This window comes from Fringilla coelebs (genome assembly GCF_963513975.1).
Source record: "Fringilla coelebs genome assembly, chromosome: 5".
NCBI lineage: Eukaryota > Metazoa > Chordata > Aves > Passeriformes > Fringillidae > Fringilla > Fringilla coelebs.
The window spans coordinates 477,881-490,984 of NC_140033.1; the positions used below are offsets into that span (position 1 = coordinate 477,881).

Below are 13,104 nucleotides of genomic sequence, written 5' to 3' on the forward strand. Positions count from 1 at the left end.
CCACTTGGTGTTCAGGGATCAATCCCACTCCAGCCAGGACTCTCAGACAGGATCAGTGGCTTTGAGCTCCTGATTGGAGACACAATTAAGTCTTAATTTTCCAAGGATTGGTGCTAGAGTTCTGCTGGACATCAGGCATTCTTGGGGCCCCAGAGCTAATTCCATGTAAGCTGAAGGATCCATGTGCTGGTACAGCCTGGCTGGATCCCAGGGGATGCCAGAGTGCTCTTCCAGCCTGTTCCCTCTGCCTGCCCAGGGGCAGCTGTGCCCAGATCTGTGTGGGATCGGGGGATGAGGGGAATGTCCTCGGCAGGCACAGCTGGATCATCCTTCCAGCTCGGATCCCTTCCTGTGGGAGCAGTGCTTTGGGTGGGGTGGGGCCGCAGCGGGGTCCCCTCACGTGGCCTGAGGGACAGGACAGGGCCTCCAGCCCCGAGCTACTGAGCTTTGGGAGAGTGATTCCACCTGGGCAGGGATGGGGCAGCAATGACCCCACGGTGGCTCCCAGAGATGGGGCTGGCTGTGCCTTCCGCTGCAATTCCAGCCTGGCATTCCTCAGCTTTGGCTCTGAGTCCCTGAGTGTCAGTGAGAGCTTTAATAATAATAATTATATTGATAATAATGATTATAATAATAATAATAATATCCTTGGGCATATCCAGATCCGAACACAGCTCATTAGTGGGGGCTCGTTAGTGGGTTAATTTATTACTTAGTGTTGAGACACATCACTGGGGCTTGGTCAGACCTGTGGAGATGCACAAATTCCGTGGGTTGGGTGCCTAGGGATGATCCCTCCACGGCTGGGATTGAGGCTCTCAGTTCATTCCACCTCTCCACTGCCCCGGGGTTGTTCTTCCCACCAGCCAGGGCCTGATCCAGACCCAGCTCCTGCTGCTTGGGCTGCCAGGGTTTGCAGCTCCCAACAGAGCCAGAGCCCGTTCCTGGCTCCAGTGGTTTTGTGGGGAAAGCAGGAATGGAAAATCCTTCTGAAGCAGAGCTTCCCATCCCTCTGGAGACACAGTGGGTGTGGAGGGCTTGGAGTGTCCCACTCGGGGTTTTCCTTCTCCCTGTGCTCCAGGGAAGGGCTTCCCAGGGCTGGAGCGGGATCTCTTGGCTTCTGAGGATGGAATTCCCTGTCCCCTTGTCCCCTCATCCCCTGGCCCCTCTGGGCTCCGTGTCCAAGTGATGAAGGCTCCCCCCAGTTCCTGCTCCATGCTTCCCTCCTGCCTAATGCTTGGACTCTCCCATATGCAGAGGGTGTCCGTGGGGCTGCTGAGGGTGTGGGTGCACACAGATCTGTGTCATTGCATGGATATTCATCCACACACACTGGGATCTTGGGAGAAGCCTGGGAAGGGGGCACTGGGGGCACTGGGAGCACAAGGAGCTGGGTTCTTATCTCCAGGGTCAAGACCAAGAACAGCAAGGCCAGGTTCCTGGGGGGTGGTTCTGGAATGTTCCATGCAGTGGCTCTGCCTGCCTGGGCATTGATGTGGGGATCTGGTGATCCCACTGTGCCAAGTTCTGCACGCTGGGATGGGAGGGAAGGGGAGGGGCTCCTGGGCACAGTTAGAGCTAAACTTCATCTCTTTGGCCAGTCCTGGATAATCCCTGGATTATCCCACCCCTGTCCCTGGGTGGGATGGGGAAGGACAGGCTCCTTGGGGACGGGACAGCCCCGTGGCGTTGGGAGTGTCCCCATCCACTGCCACCTCGGGTGCCCTTCCCAGTGTCCCAGGTCCTGTGGGGGCACCGGGGTGCAGAGTGAGGGAGGGGAGCAGAGCTGGAGGGCTGGGAACCCCAAATCCCAGTGTGTGGAGCTGTGATCCCATGGCAGATGGAGCCAGAGTGGCTGGGATTGAGCATTCCTGGGGCTCAGGACAGTCTGGGGGGTTCTGTACCCTCAATCCAGGGTTATCCAGAGGCTCTTTCCACTGCACCCTGCACCCTGGAAGGGCAGCCAGCAGGGAATATTCTGGTCTTTCCTTCAGCAATTCCACAGCCAAAATCTTCCCTAAAACAGAATTCCCTCTCCTCTTGAGGCAGGCAAAATGCCACGTGTTTGTTGGGGTGCTGTGTCCTCAGCAGAGTACAAGAGATTTCCCCGAGTGTCCCAAGGCTTTGCTGTCCCTGGGATGGAATCCCAAGGTTTCATCCTGAGGTTCCATCAAGAACATCTCTTTGGAGAGCTGCAGGTGTGCAGGGAACAGAAACTCTAGGGGGCACAGATTGGAAAAAAAAGAAAAAAAATACCAAAAAAACCCCAAAAAGCCCAGTGTTGCCCTCAGTGTCTGTTCCAAAGGGCTTGGGCATCTCAGTTCCCAGACTTCCCAGTGAAAGCTTTGGAGTGAAGGTGCAGGGACATTCCCAAAGAACATATCTGAAGGAAATATCACTTAAATTACTTTCTTGTTCTCCAGTGGCATCCCAGTCATTTTTCCCACACTGGCCAGGGATTAAAATCCTGATTTATAAGTGGCAATCCTTGGAGCTCATCCCTGTGCCAGGCCTTGAAATCCCAACCCCTCAGGGATTCCCCTCATCCTGAGGACACCTTTCTGCCCCCACTGGTTGGGCTGGGCATTGAGCTCTTGGAAAAAACAGAATTGATCTGTTGGAAAAACTGGAGTGTGGTGCTTGATGAAGGGCTCTGGGTGTGTCCAGGGCGTATCCCAGCTGTACCCGTCTTCCCGCTGTCGTGTCACTCATAGGCTGGCTCTGAACTGGTTTAAACTGGGGCCCTCTGGGCTCAGTGCTGCCCTGAGAGAATTGCTGGTCCCCTCCTTGCCAGCTGCACGTGTTGGCACTGGGAGCTCCTCCTGCCATTTCCCATTCCTGCTGTCCTGGCTCCGTCCTGTGCTGCTTCCCTGTGCTCTGCTCTGGGGGGACAGGGATGTGCCCCCCTGGAATCCCAGCCGTGTCCTCAGGGAAGGGCCAGAGGCTGGGACCCCTGGGACACTTGGAACGGGGTGTGCTGCTGTGGAGTATCCATGGAAACCCAGGCTGGAGGGGTTTCCTTGGGACTGTTCTCCCTTCGACTTGTTATTGGGATGTTTCCCTTTGCTCTGCCGAGATTGGATTTGGGATTTTGGTGTTCCCAGTCGGGAATCGGCTCTGGAATTTGGCAGTGTTAAAGAATAATTAGTGAATAATTACCTGTGTTAGTTAATGACATGTGGCAGTGGCAGGAATGGTGCCCTTGAAGCGTTGGACCAACTCCAAGGTTCCGTCAGTGAAAGTCTGGGATCCTTTGGAAGATGTGTTGGATCAGTTCCTGTTGGTTTCGTCCTGGATCACGTTTCTGACTTCACCAGGAATGCTGTAGGGCTTGCGCTGAGAATGGGATTTCTGATCCTGGTTTTTCCCTCTGTGGTGGGAAGTTCCAGCAAAGCCAGGAGGTTTCCAGGTGTATTTAGGGCTGAACTTTGGGACAAGTGGAAAAGGAACAATTTGGCTCCTCCCTGGTGGCTTTGGTCACCTGAACCTCTCTTACCTCATCCAGGAAGGGCTTTGAGGTGTCCCAGCTCCCACCTGGATTTGTACAAAATTCTGGTATTCCATGGTGGTCCTCACCTCTCCCAGCAGCGGGATATTCCCATGGAAACTGTATTTTTGTATTTGATGCTGATGGGAAGAGAGGGGTTTTCTTCTCTCCCTGAATTTGGGGCTTTTCTGGAGGGCAGAGCCTTCCCTTCTATTTTTGATTCCCTCAAATTCCTTGGACAGATGGAAACAAGGGATAAATCCTTTCTCCTGTAATTCTGATGCTCAGAGATAGTTTTGCAGAACCCTGTAGGAATTCTGGGAATGCTGTAGGGATTCCCCTGTGGAGGGTGGGTTTGGTGCTTTTGGCAGTGAGGGCACTGCCAGAGGATCCCCTTTGCCAGATCTCATGGATCCAAACATGAGGATCCACAGGCACAGCAAACGTTCTTCTCTCCATGGAAATGCTTCTCCCACTCTTCTCTTTCCCAAACTGCTGCTGGAGAACCTCGAGTGGCCCCTGGGGTGCTGGAGTTGTGACAGGGAATTTTGGCTGCTCCGCTCCAGAGCCCAGAGCTGGGCCTGGAGTTCCCTTGTTCCGTGGTCCTTGTGTGCCTTCCATGTCCTCCTGTGAATTCCCGGCTCCCTGGAGTCCGTCCCTGTCCTTGGAGTAATCCCTTGTTCCTTGCAGTTCCCTGATCCTCACATCTGTTCCACGGTCCTTGCAGCTGTTCCCTGGCCCTCGTGCATTCCCTGCTCCTTGCAGTTAATCCCTGCTCCCTGCAGCCATTCCCAGTTCCTCAGCTCCCTGTTCACGCTCCTGGCAGTGACTTTGCATGGACACTTCAGATCTTTCCCTGCTCCTCTCTGTGGTCCCAAGAATGTTCAAACTCCAATCTGTGTCTGACTGGCCATGGCAGAATCTGGAAAAATGGGGAAAATCCAAATCCCATCCCATCCCTTCCCTTCCCTTCCCTTCCCTTCCCTTCCCTTCCCTTCCCTTCCCTTCCCTTCCCTTCCCTTCCCTTCCCTTCCCTTCCCTTCCCTAATCCTGTTAATTTACAGTTAATTCCCGTGTATTCATCACATCCCTGCAATTCCCATCCCTGCTCCTCCCCTCCCTCCAGACCTGCTGCAGCTTTCCCAGAAAAGGTTCTTTTCCCTCAGACACTTCCAGCTCTGAGGCCCCTTGGATCCGGGAGCTGTTCCAGGGCACGGCACTGACCACACTGGTGGTTCCAAAGCAATCCAAAGCCCTGGATTTAGTCTGGAAGGAGCCACCTCTTCCCATTCCGGCCTGGATCCAGTGCTGCTCCATCCCAGATCACAGGAAACAGGAGAATGTCCTGTGCTCGAGCCCATGGATAACAGTCATTCCCAGTTCCCACTGTTCTGAGTGCCTTAAATCCATCCCGATTCCAGCAATGGATTTCTGTTCCCTGTGCTCTTCCTCTACACCTCACAGCTCCTTATCCCACTTAGTGCATCCCTGTATCCCAGTTCCTCCCTGTATGCCAATTAGCCCATCCCAGTATCCCAGTTCATCCATCCCTGTATCCCAGTTCATCCCTGTATCCCAGTTCACCCATCCCAGTGTCCCCACGAGCTCTGGGCAGAGCCAGATGGGATTTGTCACGGGAACCTTCCCTGCACTTCCCCTGGATTGGGGATGTGAGATGATGTTAGGGAATGGGGCCCTGTCAGAATTCCACAGGACAGAAGGAAAAGGTCCTTTGGGAATGCTCAGCTCCCAAGGTTCCCTGTGGGGCCGTGCAGGGAGAAGTTGATCCCTTCCCAGGGGATAATGGAGATCCCATGGGAGTGGGGATGTGGGGCAGGGAACGGGAATTCTGTGTCCATTTCCTGTCTGCTCCAGAGGGATCCCAGACTCCAGCCTGGGCATCAGAGCTGTCTCTTGAGTAGGACAGAAACTGGGCTAAAAGCACCAGAAAGAGAGGATTATTCCTGATTTTCTGATGGAATGGAATTAGTGTTTAATCCCAAATATTTTATTATTTAATGGCATTTAAATGAAAACTTCCTGGATCTGTAAATATTCCCCCCCCTTGGAATATAAATATTCCCCTGCTGGGTCTGGGGTTTGTGGAATGGAAGGGGATTTTCTGCCAGACAGTCCCAGAGAATTCCCTGGTGAGCTTTTCCCTCTTTAAATTGTCCTTCTGTTCCCGGGCAGCCGATAGTGGCAAACACCAGGAATGCTCCGACCTCCCGAGTGGAGGGGCCTGTGCTGGGATGCAACCTTAAACCTGGGCCTGGGAATAGAGGGAGGGGCTGGAATTAGGAATTCCCTGGGTTGGGTTGGGGTTTCCCTGGTTGGGATCCCCTTTTTCCTGTTTGGGATCAAAGGAGGCAGGGCCAGAGCAGCCGAACGTGCTGGATTTATGGATTTATGGCTGATTTAGGAACAGGACCTGAGCCCCCACCCCCGTTCCCAAGGGAGCTGGAACCTTTCCCATGGGTTTCCCATTTGGCTGAGGCTGTGACTCGAGGGTTGGACCATGAGGTTGATGAGGACAGACTTTGGCATGAAAATCCTTGGGATTTCAGGGAATGAGGTGGTTGGTTTCTCCCCCAGCCTTGGGAACAGGCAGGAACATTCCAGAGGGGATGGATCCATGGAATGAGGGCAGAGGGGACACTGGGGACAGGCAGGAGCATCCTGGTGGTGGCAGCAGGAACTGCTCCGAGCATGTCCCTGGCTCCTCCTTCCCTCCCCACACTCCCATTCCCAGTTTTTGCTGTAAATAGGGAATATTTATAAAAATTTATTGCAGAGATTTCTAAACTCACCCGAATCCCGTTTTTCCCAGAGCTTTTGGCTTTGCTGGGATCTCCAGGAGCAGGAGATTTGCACCTTCCCAATGGGCTCCGGCATCAGTACAAATCAATCCAATCCCAGTCCCAGTCCCAGTCCCACGTGCTGGGCAGGGCTGGGAATTCCAGGGGTCCCAGGGCTGAGAATGGAGAGACTCCTTCCCTTATCCACGTTCCATTTTCTCCAGGCGGGAGAGTCTGTTCCAGGCTGGAGCCGTCCCAGGGTGTCTCTGGCGCTCTCGGAAGTCATGGATTTTCCCTTTTCCTTGTTTCTGTCTTTGCCTTCCATGTCTGACCCGGCTGCAGCGGCAGTTGAGGGGAATTTGGGTGGAAATGTGGAGTTTTCCAGGCATTCTCTGTGACATTTTCCAAACCTTTCCTTTATCCCTCCTGAGTCCCCGGATCTGCGTGGCAACGGGGGTTGATCCCAGCTGGCACATCCCGGTCCCCAGGGGTTCCTGGTGGTTTTCCCTGGTGAATTTGCTCCAGCAAATCCCTCCTTGGCTCCGCTTTCCCGCCCGGCTTCCTCCGTCCATCCGCACTCGGAGCATTCCATGTTTGCTGTTGAGCTGGAGCCTCTGGAGCTGCTTTTCCAGGGCTTTTCCAGGGCTTTCCCTTGCAGAGGCTCGCTGGGAACATTCGGCTCTGTGACTGTTAGCACAAACCATGGATTCATCCCCCGGGAGACCCTGGTGCCACCTCTGGCCCCAGAACCCCAGATTGATCTAGAAGTGACCCAAGCCAGGCTGTTTGTTGGGAATAATTCCAGATCTCCAGGAGAGCAGGAGGTTCTGGGACCACAGCGGTGCCTGGGGCTGGCAGGGCCATCCAGGCATCTCCTGAGGGAGTGGATTCTGACTGGGATCCATGCCCATCCCAGGGGCTCCGTGCCCATCCCAGGCCGTGCCTGGCTCCTAGCCTTGGCTCGTTTTGGGAAAAGGCCTTGGGAATGGCACCTCTGCCATCTCCACGTCCCAGCTGAGGCAGAGCTAATTCCAGGCTGTGAGATGGGAGCTGGAGCCTTCCCTGAGCACAGGAGATCCCATAAATCCAACAGTCCGGGTGGGAGGAGGCGCTGCTGCCACGGGGGTGGGGATTCATGGATTTGGGAAGGTTGCAGGGGGGGTCCCCAGGCCGAGCCCGGATTTTCAGCGTCGCTCCACTCCTCCTCCTCTTCCCGCTCTTCCCAAATCCTGCCGTGGTGTCCCGAGCTGAGTCTCCCTGAAAATCTGTGCTGGCACCGGGGCATTCCCAGTTCCCGAGGGAGTTCCCGAGGGATGGAGGTGACCCGGCGGCAGCAGGCGGGGGGGACTCGATGCCTTTCTCCACAACCACTGGCCCCGCAAAGCAATAAAACCACGGAGGGGCCGCGGGGAGATCCGGGATCCGCTCCCGGCCCGGCGCCGGGGCCCGGGCAGGCGCGAGGGCAATGCCGGGGGAGCCTTCTCACGATGCCAACTGCCCTTAAATTGGGATCCGGGTCTTTGTAAGCAATGTCTGTGTATTATGTGTAAATATGAGGGACAAATTTGAAATTACTGCCTTTTCCCTGTTTATTTTTCTGAGTAATTCCAGATGTACTTTAGTCTCTCTACTGTTAAAACTTTTATATTGTAAATCTGATGCTGGTGGCTTTTTTGGTTATTTTGGTTTTTGGTTTGTTTTTTTTTTTTTTTGTAAAAAAGCAACCAAAAAAAGAAAAAAAAAAAAAGAAAATAAGAAAAAGGAAAAAAGTCTGCATCTCTCTATGTTGTCAGTTTTAGGCTGTAAATTCCAACTATCAATAAAAGCTCAAAATTCATGTGCCAGTGCTGGGTTCCTCCATCCTGCAGGACACGCCGAGGGTCCCAAGGGGGCTCTGAGATGGTCGGGGCCAGGAGTGGGGCTGGACTCCTGATGGAATCATGGAATCCCTGAGGCTGGAAAAGCCCTCCCAGTCCCAGCTGTGCCTAACCTGCACCTTGTTCCCAGCCCAGAGCTCTGAGTGCCACCTCCAGGAATTCCTTGGACACCTCCAGGGATGGGCATTCCAAATTTCCCCTGCCAAGGCCTGACCCCCCTTTCCATGGGGAAATTCCTTCTGATTCCACGCTGAGGCTGCCCTGGCCCAGCCTGAGGCCGTTCCCTCTCCTCCTGTCGGGTTGGAATGGTGGGAGCAGAGCAGGAGTGGGTGGGACAGAGCGGATCCAGCGTGGTACAAAGGTTCCTGTGCCAGGAGCCCCCCAAGGAGCTCTGCCCTGTTTCCCTGTGCTCAGCAAGGCAAGAGAAGCATCTCTCATATTAATTTTTTTATTAAATTCCGTTAGTTTTCTCTTTATAGAATAACCTTTTCCTCTAGGCACAAATACAATACAAGGACTCTGCATGTTTGACACAATGTACAGAAACTTCAATAATCTACAACTGCTCAGGTAAGTTACAAAACCTCCGTGTTACACCTGCACAGCCAGGATGGTACAGAGGAACGGGGCGACTGTACAAAGAGCTCTGCACTGAAATAAAACGCTGGACTTTAAAAACAAGATGGGGTGAGGGACTGGTGGAGCTGGGGGGGTCAGTCCTGGGGGTGCTGGGGGGTCCCAGGCAGCAGTGGGGCCACTGTGACCCCACAGTGCCCTCTGGGCCCCCCCCCGCCAAACCCCCAGTTCACACCAGTGTGGGGGCAGGGGGGCTGCAGGAGCCAATTCGGTACCGAGAGCCACCCCCAGCACTGAGGGGCAGCAGCAGCAGGGGGACAGCGGGGACAGGGACAGCGGGGCTGGGACAGGGACAGGAGCTGCTCCCCTGGGCCCCCCCGGGCTGGGCACAGGCAGAGCGCAAAGGGGGCACCCGGGAAGGGTTGGAGGGAGGAGAGCCCTGCGGGTGGGGATATGTGACCTGTGCAAAGGAGACCCTGCAGAGACCAGGTGGCACTTGCAGGGCCACTGCCCCAGCCCTGTCCCAGCCCGGTGTGGCTTCAGCCAGAGGGGATCCTCATCCCGGGGCTGGTTTGGTCCCCATCCCCTAGGAGGGGACAGAGGGGCACCCAGGAGGCTGCAGCATTTGGCACCTCCCGCAGGGAATGTGCCCCCCGGGACAGCCAGCCTGGAGGTAGAGACTGTCCCAGCCAGGACAGGCATCCCAGCAAGACACAGCCCGAGGAGCCTCCTGCCCACTGGGAGCGGCGTGGCCACGGCCACCTCCCCCCACCCCGGGACACGGAGCCAGCACCTGCAGCATCCCATCCCAACATTCCCAGCATTCCCGTTCCTGTGCACAGCTGGGAGCGGCTCCAGGGTGGGACACGACACGGGGATGGTCCCGGTGCTCCATGCTGTCTCCTCTGCCATCCCCTGAGCTGCAGGGCTCTGTCCCCTCTGCCATCCCCTGAGCTGCAGGTCCCGGCTCCAGCAGGACGGGACCAAAGCCCAGGACTCACTCCCAGGCCGGGAGGGCAGGGCAGGTTCCGGGGGGCTCTGGCAGACATGCAGGGAGGCAGGATGAGGGGCAGGACGAGGGAGCGGCTCTACCTTCCCCAGCAGTGTGGGGTGGGGGTGTGGGGTGCAGGACCCCCTGCCCAGGGAGCTGAGCGGGGCTGGGGCACACGGAGGACACGGGGTCACGACACGGCTCAGACAAGGCCGGGGGCGGGACGGGCCCCCGCCCGCTTCAACGCGAGGAATCCCTCCCTGTGCCACCCCACCCCGGACACGCCCGTCCTGTCCGGTGGGTGGGAGGAAGGGCCACTCCTCCTCTCCCTCAGTCCCAGGCTCGCCTCGAGCCTGGCGCTGCCTCTGCTCCCGCTGCGGGCCCGGCAGGCGTGCCTGGAATTGCGGCTCCGCTGAGCCGGGCTCACGCGTCGGACAGGCAGCTCTGGATGCGGTCGATCCATTGCTGGGCCAGCTGCACGTCCTGGGCGCAGAAATTGTAAACTCGCTTCGTCGTCTTCAGCTGCGGGCAGAGAGAGGAGGGGCTGAGGGCTGCACCCAGGACAGTGCAGCTGGAGCCCAGAGTGACCTGAGTGACCAGAGCTGCCCAGCACCAGCCCCTGGGGACACTCACGTCGAAGAAAGCTTTCTCATCCACCGTCTTGGGGGCCCCCATGGTGGGGGTCCCCGGGGTGATGGACTCCACCTCGGCCAGGTCGATGACGCCCTTGCACTCCGTGTCCATCCGGCTGTCATAGTACCGCAGCTGCAGGAGAGCCGCACTCAGGGCAGGGCAGGGCAGGGCAGGGCAGGGCAGGGATGGGATGGGATGGGACAGAGGGACAGGACAGACCCCAGGGCCCACCCAGTACCTGATGTTTGGTTTTATCCAGCACAAACCACCGAGACTTCCAGGGTTTCATGAAGGCGCCTTTCTTGTACAGAGATCCCTCGTAGGACCTGTGGGGCAGGAAGGGGCCAGAACACCAAGGTCAGGGATGGAAACCCACCGGGACCCACATCCTGCGCTCCAGGGAGGGATCCCCCTCCTGCTGCCACCATTCCCAGCCCATTCCCAGCCTGGCCTGCCTGTTCTCGCTCTCAGACATCTGGAACTGGCTGTAGAGGGTGGAGGTGCTGCGGCGGCCGCCCGGCTTCCCGCTGGACGGGGTGGAGGTGCTGCTGGTGTCGCTGTCCAGGCTGAGGTTGAGCGTGGAGCCCACCCCGCTCTCTTGCAGGTAGACGCCCAGCGAGCGCCGGTGGTGGGACAGTCCCGATGACATCAGCAGGGAGCTGGGGGTCTGCAGGACAAAGACAACGTGAGTGGGGCTGGGGCTGAGCTCCAGCAGCAGCAGCAGCACCAGAACCAGCACAACCACCGTGAGAACCAGCAGCAGCAGCACCCAGAAGCAGCACCAGCCTGCCACGCCCTGTCACACCTCTGTCACAGTCCTGTCACAGCCACTGCCACATCATCACAGCCCCATCACAGCCCTTGCCACAGCTACACCCACACCCTCTCACACACTGTCACACCCTGTCACATCCTGTGACGGTGCCTGGCACAGCTCTGTCACCCCCTGTCACCTACCCTGTTGCCCTCCTGCCGCCCCTCTGTGCGCTGGGACGCTTTCACCTTGTCCCACGTGTCCTTCCAGCGCTCCGGGACCTGCCCCAGCTCCATCTCCAGGTTGTGCAACTCCTGTGGGGGGGATTCCACCATCAGCCCGGAGGGGACAAACCCCCTGGGGCCGCTGTCCCTGTCCCGGGGCTCTGCTGGGTGCCATCCCTGGGCAGCGCCCACCTCGAGCAGTTTGGAGATGGCGTCGGGCTCCACGCGGCTGCGGTTGTCGTAGCAGGGCCAGATGATGCGGCGCTTGCTCTGCGGGGCCGCCGTGTCCTGGCGATCCGGCTCCTCCGCCGGCTCCGGCTGCCCCTGCGCCAGCTCCCAGTCGTACGGGGGGCCCTCGGACAGCGTCTCCTCCGTGTAATAATCCCACACCTTCAGGTTGGAGATGTTGCTGTACGGCCTCAGCACCTGCGGGAGGGGCGGGGGCGGCTCAGGAAGGGCAGCGGCGCCAGGCTGGACATTCCCCGCCAGACCAAGGGTACAGTGTGTCCACATGGAGTGTTGGGAGCGTCCAGCCTGGAGAAAGGAAGGCTCCAGGGAGAGCTCAGAGCCCCTGGCAGGGCCTGAAGGGGCTCCAGGAGAGCTGCAGAGGGACTGGGGACAAGGCCTGCAGGGACAGCACCCAGGGAATGGCTCCCACTGCCAGAGGACAGGCATGGATGGGATCTTGGCAATGAGGAATTCCTGGCTGGGCTGGAACTGCCAGAGCAGCTGGGGCTGCCCCTGCATCCCTGGCAGTGCCCAAGGCCAGGCTGGACACTGGGGCTGGAGCAGCCTGGGGCAGTGGGAGGTGTCTCTGCCACGGCAGGGGTGGCACTGGAGGGGCTCTGTGGTCCCTTCCCAGGCAACAAATCCCAGCTCCAGCTGCTCCTGCAGGGAGGATCCCGGGGTGTTCCCAGCCCCTCTCCAGGCGCCCCCAGCTCTCACCTCCCCGTCCTCAGGTGCGTACAGGTAGTTGAAGAAGATGGGAGCTTTTTTGTTGAGGCGGTCAATGTAATCCCAGATGGATTTGGAGACCTGCTGGCCCTTCCGCTCGCCCTTCTCCTCGTACAGGAGCCCTGGGGGACAGAGGGGACACTGGGTGTGACGGGGGCAGGGGCAGGTGCCATCCCTGGCCCCACACGCTGCGCTCACCCAGCTCGATGCGCTCATAGTCCGAGTCCAGCAGGAATGTCCGGAAGCGGTTGGAAATGTAGTGGTAGCTGAGGAACTTCAGGTAGTACTGGCTGAACTCAAACTCCATGGGGAACTGCAGGTGGATCTGCAGGAGAGCCCCGGGATGGCTGGGATCCAGGCACACAGGCTGGGCTGGGCCCTCCCGCCTGCCCCAGGGGACACTTGGGGGTTCCAGCAGGCACTGAGGGGTCCCTCAGGTGCCGGGATTCCCAGCACTGGACACTCAAGGACTTGGGCGCACTTGGGGGGCACTCAGGGGTCCCCCCTGGTCACTTGGGGGTCCCACCAGGCACTCGGGGGTCCCCTGGCCCAGGTGCCAGGGCTCACCTGGTGCACACAGTCCAGGAACTGGAGGAAGATGGGGGCGAAGCCGCTGCTCTGCCCCGCCAGGGTCTGGGCGCCGCGGTGGCTGAAGCGGTGGCCGAAGGACAGCCACTCCTTCTCCACCAGCAGCCGGAAGCCCTCCAGCGTCCGGTAGTAGGGGTCGGACAGGAGCTGCACCAGGGACACCACCTGCGGGGACAGGGAGCTCCAGGGGCTGTGGGGGGACGGCCACGGGCCCCCCCCGGC

The 13,104-nt window shown here is 58.2% G+C and overlaps 1 protein-coding gene across 3 annotated transcripts in view; it reads right to left on the reverse strand.

Moving 5' to 3' along the window:
* Window positions 1-8,653: 8,653 nt before the first annotated feature.
* Window positions 8,654-13,104, reverse strand: part of SBF1 (SET binding factor 1) — a 64,990-nt gene continuing 60,539 nt past the window's right edge. For all 3 annotated transcript variants that reach the window (XM_084205974.1, XM_084205973.1, XM_084205972.1), the window contains 9 exons: window positions 12,862-13,047; window positions 12,493-12,619; window positions 12,286-12,416; window positions 11,533-11,766; window positions 11,320-11,430; window positions 10,818-11,029; window positions 10,601-10,688; window positions 10,363-10,494; window positions 8,654-10,251 (listed from right to left, as the gene is read on the reverse strand). In XM_084205974.1, the coding sequence (XP_084062100.1) occupies window positions 10,153-10,251; window positions 10,363-10,494; window positions 10,601-10,688; window positions 10,818-11,029; window positions 11,320-11,430; window positions 11,533-11,766; window positions 12,286-12,416; window positions 12,493-12,619; window positions 12,862-13,047 (1,320 nt within the window). In that variant the 3' untranslated portion in view covers window positions 8,654-10,152. The remainder of the gene's footprint in view (window positions 10,252-10,362; window positions 10,495-10,600; window positions 10,689-10,817; window positions 11,030-11,319; window positions 11,431-11,532; window positions 11,767-12,285; window positions 12,417-12,492; window positions 12,620-12,861; window positions 13,048-13,104) is intronic.